Genomic DNA, 20,701 nt, shown 5'->3' on the forward strand with positions numbered 1-20,701 from the left:
ATTAATTTTTTAATGGTTAGCACTACTTGCATTTTGTATAAGAAATCCTTGCCAACCTCAAGATCAGAAAGATACTCTTCTGAATTTCTCTTAAAGTTAGAATGCTTTGCTTTTCACACTTAAGTTCTTAATTTACCTGGGATTAATTTTTGTGATAAAATGAGGTAGGAATCCACTTTTATTTTTTTCCATATGGATAACCAACTGTCCTAGCCTTATTTACTGAAAAAGCCACTGTTTTCCTACAGATCTACAAAACTGATTATGTTACATACACAGTCTCCATAAATGTGTAGGGTCTGTTTTGAGGCTCTTTAATCTATTCCACTGGTTGATTTATTTATTCCTGAGCCAATAACACCCTGTTTAATTACTAGTGAGTCTCTCTCCTTCTTGTGATTCTTTAGGAAAATCTTAGTTATCTTGGATCTTTGCATTATCATACAACTTTCAGAATAACTTTTCATTAACCTTGTTGATTTTGATTGAATTTTATATATTATTCAGGGAAGATGGATATCTTTATACATCATATATTAGCATTTTTTAAATTTAGATTCTTTAATATCTTTCAGTCAAATTTTTAAAAATTTCCATAAACGATGTATATGCCCTTGTTAAATTTATTTCTAAATGCCTTATATTTTTGTTGCTATTGTAAATAGCACCTGTTTTTCTAATTTATATTTTCTGTGTGTTGCTCATATATTGAGATGCATTGGATTTTTGTAGATTGATCCTATATCCAGCAACCTTACAAAACTCTCTTGTTAATTTAATTTGTCTGTGGGTATAATTTATTTTATTATTTTTTTAAACAGAAGCTTATATATAGCATGGTTACTATGTGCTAGGCACTGTTCCAAACACTTTATAAATATTTAATTATCTAAACAGCCCTATGAAGCAGGTTTGTTTTTCATCCCCGTTTTACAAATAAGGAAACAGTGTCACAAAGACATTAAGTAACTTGCCCAAGCCACAAATTGTCATTTTAACCTAGAAGGCAGGATTTAAAACTAGGCAGTTGGTGTCTAAACTTCATGTTCAACCAGTAGCTTTACTGCCTCTCTACTAGGCTAAACAGTTCTGAGTCTTTCTTCGCAGCGCTTTTACTACCCCCACCCCCCTTTTTTAACCTTTCTATGTAGGTATTGTTTTGAATGTGAGCCGAGGTAATAGGCATCTTTGTCTAGTTCCTAATTTTTTTTTTTTAAGATTTTATTTATTTATTTGACAGAGAGGGAGATAGTGAGAGTAGGAACACAAGCAGGGGGAGTGGGAGAAGGAGAAGCAGGGTTCCCGCTGAGCGGGGAGCCGGATGTGGAGCTCGATCCCAGGATCCTGGGATCATGACCTGAGCTGAAGGCAGACGCTTAACGACTGAGCCACCCAGGCGCCCCTAGTTCCGAATTTTTTTTAAAGATTTATTTATTTCAGTGAAAGAGAGAGGGAGAGCACAGGGGGAGGGGCAGAAGAAGAGGGAGAGAGAAACCCAAGCAGACTCCACACTGATGGAGGAGCCCCATGGGCTTGATCTCACAACCCTGAGCTTAGACTTCAGCCAAACTAGACCCTTAACTGACTGTGCGCCCAGGTGCCCCTGACTAATTCCTGCTTTAAAAGAGAATGCTTTTAATTTTTTACCGTAAGAAAGATGCTTGTTTTAGGGTTTTGGTGGATATGAGGTTAAGGAAATTTCCTTCTATTCTTAGTTTGCTAAGAGTTATTTCATTTTGTTTTGTTTTTTAATCTTGAATGTGTGTTGAATTTTATCAAGTGGTTTCTTCCTTTAATTTGTTTATATGGTGAATACAGTAATTGATTTTTCATATGTGGAACTACTTTGCAACCCTAGGATAATCCTAGCTCGATACTGACATGTGTTTTTATAAATCCTGCCGAATTTGGTTTGCTAGTATTTTGTTTAGGATTTTTTTCTTTTTAAGAGTTTTAAGTAATCTCTATAGCCAATGTGGGGCTCAAACTTACAACCCGGGATATCAAGATTCCCATGCTCTACCAACTGAGGCAACGAGGGGTTTCTGGGATTTTTTATCTATACTTATTGGTGAGATGGGCTTGTGCCTTTACTCTTCACACTATGTTCTTACTTTGGTATATTAAAATGAATTTAGGGGCTTTATCATTTTTTTAATTTTCAGGAAATATTTGATCCTTGAAAGTTGAATGTAAAATCATATGGGCTTGATTTTTTTTTTTTCCAATGGGAAGATTCAAGGTCTTTAAATGTCATTGACTATTCAGGTTTTGCATTCTTATATGAATTTTACAAATATATTTTTCTAAGAATATATTAATTTCATTTATGTTTTCAAATTTATGGTATATCATGTTTCTTCATGGTCACATATCTTTTTAATCCCTTTTTATATGTATAGATAAGATATATACCATTTTTCTCCTAATATTATTTGTACCTCCTTTCATTTTTTTCTTGATCAGTTTCAACAGAGGTTGTCTATTTTATTATTCTTTCTAAAAAGAATCAACTGTTTTTTCCCTAGCTCATTAATGTGTAGTTTTATAAAATATCTTATCCTTTGGGGGTCTTTATTCTGTTATTTCTCTTCAAACTGTTAAATTTGGTTCCTTGTATCATCAATTCACAGCCTGTCTTCCTTTTTGCCACAAGAATTTAAAGATGTAAATTTCCTTCTAAGGATGATTTTAATGACTTCTCACAGGTTTCGATATGCCATATTTTTATTATTATACAGTTCTATATATTTTATGGTTGCCATTATAATTTATTTTTATTTTTTTAAAGATTGATTTATTTTAAAGAGAAAGAGAATGCAAGAGCAGGGGGAAGGGTAGAGGGAGACGGAAAGAATCTTGAAGCAGACTGCCTCCTGAGTGCAGAGCCCTATGTGGAGCTTGATCCCAGGATCCTGAGCTGAAATCAAAAGCCACCTAGGCACTCCTGTAATTTATTTTAAAATTTATTATTAAATAAAATTATTGTATAAATAAAAACATTTGTTGTCTAAATTTCTAAACATATGGAAATTTATGTTCTTGCTTTTATTTGTAAACTTTCTGTATCACGATCAGGTAACAAAATTTGAATGATAACAGTTTTTGAAATCTGTTGAGACTTGCTTTATGTCCATGAGACTTACTTTATTTTCTATTGAGAGGAATGTGTTCTCTAACTGTATGTTTCACGGTTCTATATAAACTTGTTAACTGTGTCATTCAGATCATCTATACTTTAAGAAATTATTTGTTTTCCTAACCTAAAGTTTGTTGAATCTTTCATTATGATGGTGAGTTTGTCCAATTTTCCCTCTACTTCTGTCAATTTTTGCATTATGTATTTTGTGGCTATGTTGAACTGTATGTAAATTTAGAATATTTGTATCTTCTTCCTGAATTGCATCTTCTATCATTATACAGTATTCCTCTTTTCTCCTTTATCATTTCTTTTATTTTGTATTAATAAAACTGTATCAGTTAAAAAAACAATTAACATTTGCATGGTATATCTATTTCTGTTCTTTTTAAGTTTCCCTGTCCTTATTTTTTTGTGTATCTTGTCTTAACAGCATATAGCAGAATTTAAAATCTAACCATATTGTTCCTCTTTTAATTGACAAGTTCAGACCAGGTATATTTATTGTGATTATTGATTTAGTTCTTCTATCTTAAATATGCTTTCTACTTGTCATTTTTCTCTATGCTTTTTTTCTCCCTCTATTCTTGCCTTCTGAATTGAGTTCCTATTTGCTAATCCCTTTTTCTTTCTTTTTAAAAAATATATATTCAATTTTATTTCATGAGAAAAATTCATTTAAGCCACATGTAGCCATAATTCCATGTCCTGAGCAGGCTTTGCCGTTCTACTGCCCCCTTCAGACTAATATATGCACATACACACTATGTTGAAGAAAGGACTTTGACACGTGAAACAAGAAGAATTGGATACTAACTACTCCATCATCCCCCTTCCTACAGCCAACCTACACATTGCTTCAACTGTTATCTGCACACAGACAAGTTCTCATGGAAGAGAGGCTGAACACCAAATAAAGTGACAATAAGACACCCAAGTATGAAGGAACTCTTGGCAGATGTTGAGAAAGCAAGGATGAAAATGACACCATCTTCCAGCAGCTAAACGTGAAGCACAAACCCCCATCTAAGAGCCAAGACGTCAGAGCCAATGTCCAGTTGCCAAGGACAGCAAAGCATACAGCAGAACCCAAGGAGAAGAGTGACATCACTCCATCCCACAGTTATAGGCAACCCACTCACATGTGTGTATTAAACAGGCTCTTTATCCAGGACAAGGGACATCCAGATGGAGAGGACCTTCAAGTTCTGATAACAATTATGCTCTGAATTTGCCTGCCCAGGAATTTGACACCTGGCTGGACATGCTTAGTACCATGTTCCAAGGTTATAGCTGGTGGAGGGAGATCTTATCCACACCCTTCTAGATGGATGGTCTGGAAGGTGCTTGGGGGCTCTGTGCTAGCCAGTTGACTTTTGGTGGTCCAGGAGCTCCCAGGCAACGGGCTCTCCACTAAGCCCCCAGGGACTCCATCAGTCTAATAAAGACAAGAGAGCAGAGTCAGCACCATACCTAAGAGGTGGGGGTTCAACAATAGGCTTTGTGGTTGAAAAGATCCCACTCCTTTGTAGAGAAGTAGAGCTGCCTTCTACTTCTGGAAGTTCTCTGGATCCTCCAGGAGGAAGGGCCTGGAGTGGCCTGCTCACTGTAACAGTGGGCTGTGTTAGAATCAGGAGAAAAGTCAGCCAACCCCACATGACTCAGAGGACAAAATTGCAGCCTGCAGTGAAGCATAGAGCAAGACCACCTACACTGCTCACATATCAATCTGTTTTTCTTAGTTTTTATTTTCTACCTGTTCAAAAGTTGTGTTCCTTATTTCTGTCATTTAGAAATTACCCAAGAAATTTTACCATACATATTTAATAACTTTACAAAGTGTAAATTCAATATCTATATCTCACTTTTTACCATATGTATTTATCAATTAACAAATTCCAAATTTACTATCCATATCTCACTTTTTTAGCCTCCTTCTGTTTTTCTCCTCTTCCCCCTTTTCCTTACTCTTTGATTCTTCTTCTTTCTGCTCTATTACCTTTTTTCCTTGGAGGTTTCACTTTCTGGATTATCCAACAATGATTTAAAAAATACATTTGTCATCATTTAGACAGGTTCTATTTATAATGTAGCAGTGGACCCTGGAGAGAAATCAATCGTATAGTGGATATTTTCTGTCATTGACTTGATGGTAGACAGTAAGAGTGGAATTTCTGGATCATTTTCAGATTGAAAAAATTATGCCAGTTTTCTTCCATGGTGATTATACTTACTAGCTGACACTCTTCTCAAAAGCATATGAAAGTGTTCATTTTCTCAAAAATTTGTTAATGTATAATATCAAATGCTTCAATTTTTGTTAAACTTTAATTAGAGAAAACAATGTATTATTTCCTTGAAGGCAAGCATCTTTTCTCATATATACTGGATTTTGGTTATTACTCTTCTATGAATTACTAGTTTGTGTCCTTTGCTTATTTTATAGGAGTGGAGTGTCCAAGGTCAAGTCAAATTGGACAACAGCTTTGGTGGGTGAGGAATTCTTTGGGAGAGGGAGGGGTTCAAGTTTCAGATGGGATGTTGGATGTTGGATTAGGTAATTTTTAATGTCTCTGCTAATTTTAAGAGTCCATGATTAATAGTGGACTGAAATGCCTGGAAACATAGAGCTGCAGAAAATCTGCTGTGAGATGGATTTGTGTGCATTCTACCTAATCAGAGTAAATGAATCACTTCTCAGTTCTGTTTTGTGGAAGAGCTGGTCCTAAAGTTGGGAGGGACATGAGAAGGCATTGCCAGGGCAGGACTAATGATGGCTGTACTGATATGATGAGGAGGGCAGAGTGGAGCTTTGAATAGCCGTAGGGCTGGGAGAAGTGGACTTTAGGGAGGACAACTGCTGGGAGATGGGGCTGTTGGGTTTGACCATAGCCTCACCATCCCAGCTGAAGAACCCATGAGGAAAGGGTGACCTGCCTAAGGGTAAGTAGGGATAAGGCAACTAGCTTTAGGTTGATTTCCCATACAGCTCCTGTGATGATTGCTATTGGGGTTTGGGCATAGACTTAAACACAGAGGTAGTCCAAATGATGTGTCAAGATATTTAAGGGACTTGAGCTGAGTCTTCATTCTACGAAAGGTTAAGGAAAACTCTCTTCTCAGCGTTAAACAGTGTCTATTTAGGTAGCAGGGAAGATACGTTGCAAGTGTGTATGTGTTAGTATTAATAATTTAAATGGCACTTAGCTAGAGGTTAGAACTCATCAAGGAGGTTCATTTTAATAGAGTCCATAGCCTTAGGAAAGTTTTTCTCGGATAGTAGAATAGGGCGGAAGGCTGGGTGGGTGGAGGGAGGAGATACCCTTGGTATATAGTAGACTGACTGCTGTGCTGGATTTTCTCAGAGAAAGGCAGAAAGAGGAAGGGAAAGAGCGAGGAATACCTGAGCCGCTGTAATTTCGAGAAATTCGGAGGAGTACAAGACAGGAGCAGCGACCCAGTGCAGGGCGTGGCGGGCCCAGTGGGTCTACAGTCAGGGAAGATGGGCGAAACGAGGGCTGGGCCTTGGGAGCGTGGCCACCCACTCTTTGCCGCCTCTTTCTCTAGAAAAGGAGCGTGGTTCGGGTTGCGGGGCTGACCACCGCGCCACCCGCGAGGTTCGCAGCAAAGTCCGAAGCTCCGCCCTCGACGAGCCAGAGCCTCCCAGCCCCGGAGCGCCGCGGGGCCGACGCACTTCAGTAGGGCGAGTTCGAGGCGCTCTGGGCGCCCGCGGAGGACGGCTTCCCGCCTTTCGTCTGCCGCCGGGGTGGGTCCGGCTGGGCGCGGGGTGGGAGCCGGGAGGTCCGGGAGTCGTCCGGTGCCCGCGCTGAGACCTCTTGTTCCTCCCAGGTAGGAGCCGCCCGAGACCCCGAGCGAGCTGAGCGCACGGGAACACCGCGCCGGACGCGCGCCTCGGCGCGGAGGAGAGGTACTCCATTCGTGCTCGCGTTCCCTCTTCCGAGTCCGGATGACCGACCCGGAGGAGGGCACTGGTCAGGAGTGTAACCTGAAATTCTTGTGGAAGAAAATTCTCAGGCCCCACCCAGTCCTTTTTTTTTAGAGCTCGTATCATAAATTGGCACTCTCAGCTCGTTTGGGGGAATCTGCACAGTTTTCGACAATGTGAAACGACCGGAATAACCTAAGTTTAAATTTGTTTCTTTTGATTTGTTTCTTTATCCTAACTTATTTAGGGGAGGTGTCAGACAGCGGTCTATCAGTAAGGAGGTGGTGAGTCTTCTGATCTGTCACACGCCCCCCCCCCCCCCCCCCCCCCCCCCCGGCTGTCAAGGTTGTGTCAGGGACATTTCCAATGTCAGCCTGGAATAGTAGCTCCGTGGCAATTCAAAGCCAATTTAGCCCTCGATGTCCACTTATGTAGCCAGTTTACTGAGTGATCAGTTGGCAGGGAAACTTGGGCAAAGAACCATTAGAAAATGCCAAGATTTTGCCGAATGTCATTGACCCTGCACTATATCATATTAGCTCATATTACCTTTATTGTCTTCGTGCTCCTTCAGGTGTGTATGTCAATCTCCAAACAGATCCTGAACAACCTGAGAGAAGCCAGGGATGTACCAGGCATCAGTGCATAACAAATATTTTTCAATGAATAAATGTAAGAAGCATCAGTAATTTTGAAAATTGGTGCTTGAGCATCCAACACCATTTGGGTTAGTAGACTGGTAACATCTAAATTAAATAAATAAATAAACACCTTTTTCTCATGGCTACACATAGAATGGACTGTATTCTGATCCCCTTAGTTGGAATGTGTTGTGGTAGGAGTCTTGGATAGGGTGACCGGAGACCTGAGAACTTGCTGAGCCATATCAGGAGAATTTTTCTAATTTGTAAAGGGAGAAGGTTGGAGCGCATGCTTTTAAAGATTTCTTTCAGCTCTAAAAGTCTGTGATGAAATGAATCCATCACATCTTCATAAACATGTTTTGGATTTCAGTGGCTCCTGAAGACTTTATCAGAAGGTTGGTAAACAAATTTTAACTGTTTTTTTTTCAAAGGAAGGTCTGAGAGTCAGCAACTTAGAGGAAAACCAACAAATACATAGAAGGCAAATTTGGCTTGATCAAAACCACATATGTATGTATTTACAAATTTTTAGGTTTAAACAGATCATTAAGTAATTGAATAAATTTTTTATCTTTATTTATTTATTTATTTTTAAGATTTTATTTATTTGTCAGAGAGAGAGCACAAGCAGGGGGAGCTGCAGGCAGAGAGAGAAGCAGGCTCCCCACTGAGCAAGGAGCCCGATGCGGGACTCGATCCCAGGACCCTGGGATCATGACCTGAGCCGAAGGCAGACACTTAATAGACTGAGCCACCCAGGCGTCCCGAATAATTTTCTTTTTAACTTAAAAATATATTCCCTCTTTTTTTTTTTTTTTTTAGAGAAACAAAACAGATGAACATTGGGGAGGGAAAGGAAAAATAAGATAAAAACAGAGAGAGAGGCAAACCATAAGAGACTCTTAAATACAGAGAACAAACTGAAGGTTGCTGGTGGGCAGGTGGGTAGGAGGATGGGCTAAATGGGTGATGGACATTAAGGAGGGCACTTGTTGGGACGAGCACTGGGCATTGTATGTGGGTGATGAATCACTGGGTTCTGCTCCTGAAACCGGTGTAGCATTGTATGTTAACTAACTTGAATTTAAATAAAAAAATAAAAACTTAAAAAAATATATTCCTTGGTTTTTTTTTTTTTTCCCTTCTGTATAGAATATGGGTTTTGTCACAAGAAGATGGTTCTACCTACCACTGGGCTGCATGATGCTAATCAATCTGATTAATGCTGATTTTGAATTTCAAAAGGGGGTGCTTGCTAGCATCAGCCCAGGCATCACAGAAGATATTGATTTCCAGTGTTGGAATGCTTGCTCTTTGACCATGATAGATCTCAAGGAACTCAAGATACAGCACAATGTGGATGTTTTCTGGAATTTCATGTTGTTCTTGCAAAAATCCCAGCGGCCTAGACATTATAATGTCTTCTTAAGTATAGCTCAGGATTTCTGGGACATGTATGTAGACTGTTTGCTTTCACGATCTCATGGAATGGGCAGAAGACAGGTGATGCGTCCCAAGTATGATTTTCCACAGAAGATAACAAGAGGTAATTTAAATGTGTACTTAAGAGAACAGCAGTTTAGTGTTCTTAAAAATTCAATATTTAATCCTTATTTGCCAACAAGGTAGCAAATTTGCCTTATTTTTTCCTAATATGATTGAGTTTGATTTTCATTTTTACTAATTTTGTATTATTTAGAACCTGCGGGAGCTCTGATATGCAGAGATCTGAATGATCTTGAGACATAATACATTTGGTAGACCATTAAAATTATTACCTTATTTTCCCCATGAATAGTTCCTAAGAAAGCTATTTAACACTATAATTATTCCTATTACATTTATTGAAGAAATTTTAAACATAGGACATGTAGTTAGGTTTTAAAAGTTTTTTCAATAGGGTTATTTAAAAGTAAGAAATCTTGAGAGTCACATTAGAGTGACAATTAACAATTTCTCCTCTCTAATATTATAGGACTGGATTTTACAAAACATGAGTTTTACGTATAAGAGAAAGAACATGGAAAAGACCTCAAGCAAGGTGACATCAACCTGAAAGTTTAATTCTGTCAGTATTTCCGAGGTCAAATATTTCCTGTAGTATTTATCAAAATTGTTATTTCTGATTCTTTAATATTTATGAAAGTTGTATTTTTGTTGTTGTGTAAATGCTTTATGGCTATTGAATTAGCATTTCCGTGTTTTCAGGTAACTTGTCAATTTTTTATTTGGAAGGCATCTTTGTAAAGCATCTTTATCTTAAAGAAAACATTTAAAATTCAAATGCAATATATTTTTAAATACAGCAGTCAATGGAGTAATGCTGTAACTAATTTTATAAGGTATCTTATACATAATGTTGACTTTAAAACTGTGCCAAAATTAATGCCAGTATTGTCCTAAAAAATAATATTTAATCTTGATGTAGTGTACTGAGTGGCTTCTGAAATGTGCATTTCATCACCAAGCCATCCTATATATTAAAGTGTTTTTCTATGCATTAAGGACTAACTTTTTTTTTATGTTCTCACTTTTATTGTCTTCATTTTTTAAAAAGAATAACAGAAACGTAATGAGAAACTTTGTTTTAGTAAAGTGAAGTCTGATAGAATTTTTGCCTTTAGTTATAAGCTCGGTTTTCTTCTTTTTTTAATATATTTCCTTTTACATCTCACATCTTATTCCAAAAAGGATATGAAGCTTTAAAAATATATACCAAACAATAGGATAACATGAAGTAGATGAGGAAATTGAGATGATGGGAAATGAAGACAGGAAACTAATAATATGTAGTTGTAGTTTAGATTAATACTTTCAAATGCATGTTGTAAAAGCCTATATCTTTGATAAAAGGGTAGCTGTAAATTGGTCTGAGTTTCCTACTTCTCAAGGTGAAGAAGGACTCATGAGCAGTTTCAAGATTCACACTGTTGATAAGAAGAACCAAACAACATGTTTAGGAGAAGCCCAGCCTTTGCTAGGACTAAGAACCAATAAAAATCATAGGTTTTTATGCTGGCTACCATGGTATACAGCACTGTGTTTTCAAGTTCCTGGCAATGTCGGATTCCCTTCAATGCAAGCTGATGCCTGCACAGCCAAACTCAATTACATATAATTTTAAAAGCCCCCAAATAATACTCAACAAATGTGCAACTTTCTGATGGTTTGACTTGATTCAAGAATAAACTTTAAAGGGTGGAGTGGGGGCTGACATTCTTTGAGTTATGGACCACTTTGAAATTCTGATGAAGCTATAGACACTTTACCAAGAGTTATATGTACAGAGTGTCCATCATTTGTGTATGATTTTTGGGGGAGGGGCCATAAACCCCAAGTTAAGAATCTCCAATATATTTTTTTAATTTTAATTTTTTGCTTCAATTTTTAAAGAATCCTCAATATTAAAGAATAAATGGATCACATAGCTTTCAAGTTTTATTTTACCAATATTTCATATAACCGAGTTTTATATAACTGGTTGCAGATAATATGAGGTTTTAAGTCTAACGAATTTCCACACTGAAAATATTTTATCTTGCCAATTAAGGACAGATCGCTAAGCTCATAAAATCAACTGGTTGGAGGGTCGGTCTTATGTTCTCTTATTCAAATGACCAGAAAGATACACAAGAAGTTGCCTAATTAATTTCCTACAGGTGGAGGCACAGGGTCATGATTTTCCTTAGAGATTATCTCTCTTTTACCTGTGGGCAAATTTTCGAAGCTTAAAAGTTCAATGGCATAAAGCAAAACCAGATAATTTTAGCCTAAAAAATGGTTCAACCAGCTGTCATCACCATAGTTGTCATAAAAATTTCTATTGCAGCAATGATGAACTTTTTAGTGTTAATCAATTAAACTTGTTAGCCTTCCAAAATAGGTTAATTGCAAATTGGTTTCTAGTTCTCCTAATTGAATTTACAGGCTACATTGGATTATTAAACATAGGAAAAATAAGGACATTTGCCAAAATGGGTATTCTGGTTTTAGAGCAGTTCGTCTTAAGCCTTTTTCCTGGTACTTAGATATCATATTCTGTTAAAAATCCCCTCCCTACCCTGCAATTTTTGGTACAAATCAAGTCATTTGTATATAGAAAAATTTATTATTTTTTTTCATCGTTCATTCACTCAACAAAAACTCATTGAGCTTAGAAGCATGCTACTAAATAATCCTTGACTCACAGAGCTGTCATTGCAGTGGGACAAAGGTAGAGTAGGAAATAATACAATAATTCAGAAGTAGTTTTATGATATCAAAATATAAGTTAAAAGGGGCACCTGGGTGGCTCAGTCATAAAGCGTCTGCCTTCGGCTCAGGTCATGATCCCAGGGTCCTGGGATCGAGCCCCACATCGGGCTCCCTGCTCTGCGGGGAGCCTGCTTCTCCCTCTCCCGCTCCCCCTGCTTGTGTTCCCTCTCTCGCTGTGTCTCTCTCTGTCAAATAAATAAAATCTTAAAAAAAAAAAAGTTAAAAAAAGAGAAATGGTGATCAAAATGTGGTTGAGTGGGGAATAATGTGTATTTCTCTTTTGCCCTATTCAAAATCATCTGACTAGATGAGTCAAAAGATCATTTTTTAAACTTTAAATAAAATTTTTATTTTAGGATACTTTTAAGTTTGCAGAAAATTTGCAAGGATGGTGCAGAGAAATCGTGTATACTCCATCAATTTTTTCCTATTGTTAACATCTTACATTAGTATGGTATGTTTGGCATAACTAATGATCTAATAGTGATAAATTATTAACCATACTTCATATTTTATTTGGATTTTACTAGTTTTTCCCTGATGCCCTTTTTCTGTTCCAGGATTCCATCCAGGACACCACCTTACATGGAGTTATCTTGTTGCCTTAGGCTCTAAGCAGATGTTTTCGATGACCTTGACAATTTTGAGCACTGGTCAGGTATGTTGCAGAATATCTAATTTGGGTTTGCCTGATTGTATTTCTCATGGTTAGACTGACTTTATAGACTTTATGGATGAAGACCTCAGAAGGATTATTCTCAATACTTCAGATCAAGGGTATATGCCATCAACATGAGTTATCACTGATGTTTAACCTTGGCTAAAGTAGTAGATACCAGGTTTCTCCACTGTAATGTTATTTTCTCTTCTCTTTCTATACTGTATTCTTCAGAAGCAAGTCACTAAGCATAACCCACACCTAAGGGAATGGGCAGTTATGTCCCACTGACTGGAGGAGGGAATATCTACATAAATTATCTGGAATTCTTTGTACTGGGAGATTTGTCTACCCTCACTCCTTCCCTCTCTTCTGCTTTCTTCATTCCTGTTCTTTCATTATTTACTTATATCAGTAGGGACTTACAGACTTTTATTTATACTTTGGGTTATAATCCAGTACTACTACATTATTTATTTTGTTGCTGAAATTGTTCCAGCTTTGGTCATTAGGAACTCTATAGGATGCTCCAGACTCATCTTGTGTATTTCCACCCATCCCTGGAACCAGCCATTTTTTCAAACAGACCTGGTTTCTTTTATTGGAGAATATTAATTAGAAATCAAGATCTGGGCAATAGGTTTTTCTGTAGAATTTTGACCTGATAGTACCGGGCCAGTTCCTGAATGTCAGGGGCTGCTTTTTTCTTTCTCAAAAAGCATCCTTGACTGGAAATTTAATACAAGCAATTATGAAACATAATTGCTAATGAAACTAACGTAAGCATAGGCTATGTTGGCAGAAAGTGTGCAAAAATGAGGAAGACTAGTTTCAGTATATCCTTCATGGGTCCTACTACACCTGGAAATCTTTGTTCAGTTTGGTCACAGTTTAGAGGAATATTAACAAATTGTGGCCCTTCAGAAGGGGCTGGCCAGATATAATGTCTGGAATGATTAAATAAGAATGATTACAGAAAATGGATATTTGACCTGAAAAGATTTAGGCTGAACATGATAGTTTTTTTTTCCTGTGATATGAAATGTACTTTGTGTTCCAGAAGACAGACTGAGGATGAGATAAATGAGTTATTCACCTGATTATTCACTGGTTTTCCTCCAATATAAGCAATAACTGGCCAACAGTTTAACCAAGGAATGAGCTCCCTCATGTGGTAAACATCTCATTACTGAAGTGTGTCGAAACCATTTCATCTGCATGCATTAAACTCCGTTTTTATTCTTTTGACTCTATTTTCATTTAGCTTATTAGCAGAAGTTTCAGTTTGAGAGCTTGAAATTTTGTCTCAACTGACTCATGGAAGGGAAATATATTGTCCGCCTTTCAGTCAGACTGGATAGGCTAAGTGGACTCAGGAGTGCCTTGGAAGCACTGGATGTGAGGAGAGACAGAGACCTATTATAGTTAGTGACATCGTCAGACCGATTCACTTGCTCACTGCAAGGGTGGCTGGAATTGTAATCTGCAAGCTCGATGCATGTCTGTCTACCAAGGGCAAGTATCTGGATTAAGCAACACTACGCTTCATCCACCTACATTTCTTCAGCTGTTAAATTTGCTGCTAGGTAACAACCTGCCCTATTTTACCTTTCCTCTTCCTGATGAGTAAGGTCTACACAGCAGGGGGGGAAAGGTCCACAGATATCACAGATTATTTTGATTGTAGTCAGTCCTAATTAGTTTGGAGATACCAAGTTGTACTACATACAAAAATTATATTCAACCAAATGATATCAGTTCTATTTCTACACACTGGTTACGTAATAGTATAGGTTAATGTAATAGTATTTCTGTCTCATCATTTTAGAGAAAGTCTATCACTGTTATGGAGTAAATGCATTTGAACTACTTTAATAATGTTTGTGTTTAGCCTTGCGTGTATAGTATTTTATTGGATGAATCTTCCTTTCGAGCTCAGGACTTTGCTGCCCTTGCAGAGCTCAAGCGAAAGGCTGCCAGGAGCTGAGGCCGCCATCACACTTATTTAGCAATTTATTTACTGATGTGCTTATTTCAATGATGAATGAAACGTGGTTTCTACCTTGTCCTTAGGGAGCTTAGCATCTGAGAAAGGAGCTTATAGTCTACAAAATGAGGTAGAGATTTATTGTTCTTAACCATAGACTCTTCATCTTGATTCTGTATCTGATATACTTGAGGTATATCTGTGCTTTTCGTATGGTCATCTCATCATTGCATGTTCCTATCTATGTCCATTCTTGTCCCAGTATCCCAGTAACTACTCTTTGGTGGAATCTTTGTGCTTAAGGCTTCCTGTGTGAAGAAGAGGAACAAATTATGCCTTCTAATATCTTGGTGGTGGTGGTGATAACAGAGAAAAGATTCAGGAGAGGCAAAGTTCCCTGGTAAACTGATGTACATTATCTACTCCTATGGGCCACAAGAATGGGCAGTTGGGCCAGGATGAGAAGCTGCTGGCTAATGGTGTACTATCAACTCATTCTAATTAGAACATTAACAACAGTTGCGGTTTCTCCCTTCATTACAGATTCTACTAACTTCACAGATGGGGATAATGGAAAATTCCTGGAGGAATGTGAGTTGGGGGAAGAAGAGGAGCATGAAGGAGGAAGTAGGAGAAGGTGAGCCCAAGGGGGTGATGGAGCCCTCTCTTATTTGATAAAGTAGATTTTATGCAGGTCTTCCCAACTTTGCATTCAGTAGGATCATGTTAGTAGCTTGTAATTGGTCACAGTGGGAGTATTTACACCATCCAAATTGGCAAACACTACAAATTAGGGCCTTCTCCCCTTGAAGAGCTGATTGTTACACATTTACCAGTACACTGCTGAGTGTGCCTTTGGGCCTAGAATCTAGACTCAAATTCCAGTGTATTTCCCAATTTAAGAAAAGAGGTCCTTGTCTCTCCCAGTGCTGGACATGAACTCAACTTTGTGGCTTCCTGGGTGGGGTTGATGGGCATGGAGACAGGCTATGGAAATCTTTAAATAGCATATGGGGGCACTTTGCTCTATATCCAGCATTAAGGCATCTATCTCCTATTTTTTGGCAAAATACCTTCACCACCAAAGGAGGGAAAACATTTCCTCACTCTCCCCTTCCCTTCCCCATTAAAGAAGAAAAGTAGTAGCTTTAGAGTTTGCTTTGCATATTTATATATTAAGAGTAAAACCATCTATATTTTTATTTTTTATTTTTATTGTTTAGCTGATGACTAACATTTACTTTTTATAACAGAGATAACTTATTTTACTTTGACCAACAAATTTGTTGCAAATGTTTTTGCTGCCCAGTATTTATATATACGTAGGATAACGATATCCTGATCCCCCACTCCATCCATATATTTTGGTTGGAGTTGGCCTACTTTTGGCTCTGGGAATAGGCAGTACTCAGATCTGGCCAAAGTCATGGTGAATGGCTCAGGAGTGGGCATGTGGCCAATCAAGGGTCCCAAGATGCAGAGGCAGTTGCAGAGACTATTGAAAAACAGGCATGTATTCTTTTCTACTGAGTATCAATTCAGGAGAATATAATCCAGGAACTGCTAGGGAAGGAGAAGATCCTACTCACAGTTCCATTCCTACATCCAACAATGCCTGTAGTCTTAATTACTCCTACATTTGATAGCTACAGAGCCTATAAAAGTTTTTATTGGCTTAAACCAGATGGAGTAGTTCACATGCAACCAACGGAGTTGAACTGACACAGTATGTTTTACAATTTCAGTTAAGAGAATTAGTGATCTATCCAAAGAAATTAATGACAACTCTTCTGATGCTATATGTAGATATTTTCAATACAAATAAATTACATGTGCTTACTTTTATTTTTTCATAGTATTTTACTAAATTATTTGCTTTGTTTATAAAGATATATTTAACTAAAAAATTATAAGCAAACTTTTTTTCAAAATGTCTGTAGATTATTTTATGTAGGAACACTGTTCTTTGACTCATTCACAGTTTTCACTGCTTTCACCTTTTGTAGGGCTCCTCCTCGAATAGGCAATTTTTTAAGAGCAATATCTGTATCAGCCAGAGGTCCTCCCAGTAATCGGGCAGGAGTGCTTTCCACTGTTACTACCCGACCAGAAGGCACCTGACAAAGCAAAAGGTATATATAAGAGTTCATTTACAAAATTTTTCAATAGGAGAAAAACCCATTCATCCTTCAGCTGACTTTAGAAAAGATACAAACTTATAGCTGTTTCTTGGGAATCCTGGAGGGCTGATCGGGTCTAAACCAGTACTGGGTGAGAGTAAAGGTATCTTGGATATAAATATGGCTTAATTATGTGAAATTTGACCAAAGAAAAGAAAAATATGAGGAAAAACCCCCATGGAAATATCATTCTATGGAGACTAAATGCAGTATCTACTAAGAAAAATTATGAAGCAAAACAAACAAACAAACAAAAAAACTTACCGTTGTGTTAAGGCCTTTAATATCTGTCCTGTGAAATATTGCATTTGGTGGATGCTCACCATATCTAGAGGATTCTATAGCTTTTTCCTGAAGTCTTTTTGCTTTCTGAAGATTTTTAAATTAGAAAGAAAGTAATACGAATTACTATTAAAACATTAACTATCATACTTGCAATGAAGTATGTGAAGTACATTTAATTGTGCCTGATTTCTACTTGAACTGTTTATTAAGTAGCACTGTAACCTGTACTTAACTCACTTAGGCTATGAAGATAGTTATTAGTAAGTTACATCTTTTATACATTGCAGAAGACACCAGTCACCTGAGAACATTACTGAGATTTCCAGAGGTATCACTCATATATGACCAAGGAATAAAGCAGGTCCTATGGAAATCACATTTTAGCACATAATTTAATAAAATTACTAAATTTACCTCAGGTGACACATGTTTTCAAAATATTTTGCATAAATACTAATTCAGAACACTTAATTATTTTCAAACAGAGTAATATAAATTGTATAATTTGTTGCACTTTTGTTCAAACTCAGTAGTTGAGGCACTAGAACATGTAAAATTTGTGGTAACAATCTGCATGGAATGGCTGATTTTCATTAATTATTCCTTCAAAGTACAGGCAGTTGTGAGGATATTTTTTAAGTAGAGTTGGGAAGAATTTTTAGTGAGAAGGGGGAGACACAGTATCTCAAGTGAGCTTTTGTTCTTAACTTTGGTTTCACTACCTTAATGTGGTTTCACTGTTTTCATGGACTAATTTAACATTCAACAATTTCATATCTAGCCGAAGAATTGTAACATTACATAAAAACATATCCAAAGTATTAGTGGAAAGAGTGGGAAAAGCAATGAGGTTTTGAAAATACATGGTGCTTCTCACATATTTCAAGTGAACAATCAACATTATAAAATTTTTAGATGAGTTTCCAGCTTATTCCTAAAGCAGCTTATCACCTTTTCCCAAAGGGATGCTTATCCCCAGTTCTCATTTAAGTGTTAATATAATGTTTCTTTTGGTGGTCACAGAGGGGAAATACCCTTGGGGGAGAGGGTAACCCAGACAGTTGTTTTTTCTGTTCTTCACCCTGCTTCTTACAGAAATGATCAATGACACAAAGTGGAAAGTAGGAGCACATTTCTCCTGCTTATTCCTGGCTAATGATCATCTCCTTTAGGCAAGCCAGGAATATCACCCCTGCTCCCCACTGCTAGAGCAAAAAAACTCAAAGTAGCATCTTCTGAAACTACGAAAATGCATAGTTCTCATCCTACATTGCTTATAAGGATCTAACAGTGTTGGTATTCTATAGAAAGGTCAGGAGAAAAGGTGACTGAATATTTATTCCTGAAAAAATCTGCCTGTCAGCATTGTCTATTTGTTGTGGATACCACAATATTTTAAAAATCCTACCTTTAAAGTTTTAGTGTTTGATGTTCTGGCCAAGAAATTTTCCCATGATTTATTAGCCAAATCTCTTTGCTTGTGTGTGGCTTGTATCTGAAATGAGAAAGATAATTAAGAGTTCTAGTTCCTATGAAAGGATAACAAAGGGCGTTTTTAAAGCCCTTATTTTGAAGGAAGACCTAGATTTTACCAATGTTAATTTTAGGGCTGACTAGCAAAAGGATTAGAGTAAAATCCTTCCTGCATTATTTGGCTAAGATTTGAACTGCTTTTCATTAAATGTAAAGTAAAACTGTTGTTATGAAAATATTAAATATAAAAATACCAATAATCATTCTCAGCAAGACTGATTGCTTTATGTGATTATCACTTGTGAAGACAGATTATAATCCAGAACAAGCTATATAAATGACCCAACAGCAAATTCACAGGAGAAAATAAAGAGATTCCTGCTGCCACTGATAATAGTTTACGGAAGGTTATATTGGTAAAACTACTAAGTTATGACTGTAGCAGTTTAAGATAAGCAGTTTTGTGAGAGTGCTGAGTTGGTTGTGGTGATGCAGTCTAGGGAGATAACCACTAACAAACTGCAAAGACTATATAGTTCTCTAAATATATAATCAGAGAACACATGCCCTTGGTTAGTAAATAATATGTTATTAAATATAGATTATGAACCTAAGAGTATTTAATTAAACAACTGCTTAAAAATAAGTGGGGTCAAAGCCATGATAACAAATCAACGATAACCAACAAATCAACAATAGCTCGTCCACACAGCAGACATTCTGCCATTCAACAGAACTAATGAGGCAGCAGAACTTCCAATCGGGCTATTCCACTTGAGAACAAATAAATTACTTAAAGGGCAGCATCTATGCAATAAAAACTCTTAAATAAAAGTTTCAAGCAAATTGGTGTCTAAGATGGAGTGGAATTCACAGATGGACGCAGACAGAATTCCTACTAGGCTGTAGATATAAACATTTAATAGACTATGTGAAAGATCAGGCAATAGAAAACACTTTGGAAAGCACCTTAAAGAGTTTTAAACATTTAATTGTAATCATGAAGGGTCACCAAGCAGAAGTGGGGAATCTGCATTGTCTTTGTATTTGGGGGACAAGCTAGAGCCACTTAAAGACCCATTTGCTCAAAAACTTCTGTTGTGTTCAGTTTCCGACTGAACACAAAGCTTTAGGAAAATGGCTTATATTTTCCTGGCAGGCTTTTTCCTGATTAGTTAAAGTCAGAGACCAGCTTACCTCTGGATCTATAGATAGAACATTCATTGTAAGTTTTATGGCACTGAAGTGAGGATTGAAGCTTTTATCAATATGCCTATGGTTGGCATACCAGTAAGGACCTATCACAGAATGAGGGATGAGGGTCAACTTTCTCAGTGAGGTTATACATATATAGTCACAGAGATAACATTGTCAGATAGAATTTGCTAAACATATACACTTAAATAGACCACAATTTTTGGAACTCTGACATTTAAAAAAATGTGTCTCAGGTGTCTGTTAACTTTTTTTTAAGATTTTATTTATTTATTTGAGAGAGAGAGAGAGCATTAGCAGAGGGGAGGGGCAGAGGGAGAGGGAGAAATAGGCTCCCCACTGAGCAGTGAGCCTGACACGGGCTCAGTCCCAGGACCCCGGGATCATGACCTGACGCAAAGGCAGACGCTTAACCGACTGAGCCACCCAGGAGCCCCAGGTATCTGTTTACTTTTTAAAATGTAAGCCTACAGAAATCAAATCATAATGCCATAAACCCGTACTGAATATAGTAATTGAATCTCAGGCTGTTAATTCCATGGTTTCTTTAAAAATTGCACAGAAACACTGAAAATAATTGTAAGAAAAACTACAATATAACTCTAAGTGCTGAAACATTCAGAGGTAAGGCAAATATATCCTATGGTAAGCTTGTTTATTGAAATTATTATTTCCTGCCTTAATGGTATATGTGACTTACTTTTGTATATACTTTTTGTTCATTTTGCACATCTTGGTTTGCTTGGCTTTCAATCATCTCGCTTTGAAGAGAAGCAACCATCTTTCCAATATTTTCTGATGCTGTTGTAATAACTTCCAAAATTTTTTTATCTGTATTGACTGGTCTTAACTTTTCTAATTTTATTTCTTCACATATTTCATTCCATATTTCTCCAATCTGTTATAACAAAGTTTAAGTT

At 37.1% G+C, this 20,701-nt stretch overlaps 1 protein-coding gene across 2 annotated transcripts in view; it reads right to left on the bottom strand.

Moving 5' to 3' along the window:
- Positions 1-15,858: 15,858 nt before the first annotated feature.
- The window catches only part of CFAP69 (cilia and flagella associated protein 69), a 56,309-nt gene continuing 51,466 nt past the window's right edge, over positions 15,859-20,701 (bottom strand). The window contains exons 20-23 of one of the 2 annotated variants that reach the window (XM_032402220.1): positions 20,482-20,679; positions 18,502-18,588; positions 17,073-17,177; positions 15,859-16,745 (exon numbers count right to left, since the gene is read on the bottom strand). In XM_032402220.1, coding sequence (XP_032258111.1) covers positions 16,575-16,745; positions 17,073-17,177; positions 18,502-18,588; positions 20,482-20,679 — 561 coding nt within the window. In that variant the 3' untranslated portion in view covers positions 15,859-16,574. The remainder of the gene's footprint in view (positions 16,746-17,072; positions 17,178-18,501; positions 18,589-20,481; positions 20,680-20,701) is intronic. The other variant, XM_032402219.1, reaches the window with a different exon arrangement.

Source organism: Phoca vitulina, unplaced genomic scaffold (genome assembly GCF_004348235.1).
Source record: "Phoca vitulina isolate PV1807 unplaced genomic scaffold, GSC_HSeal_1.0 scaffold4, whole genome shotgun sequence".
NCBI classification, from domain to species: Eukaryota; Metazoa; Chordata; class Mammalia; order Carnivora; family Phocidae; genus Phoca; species Phoca vitulina.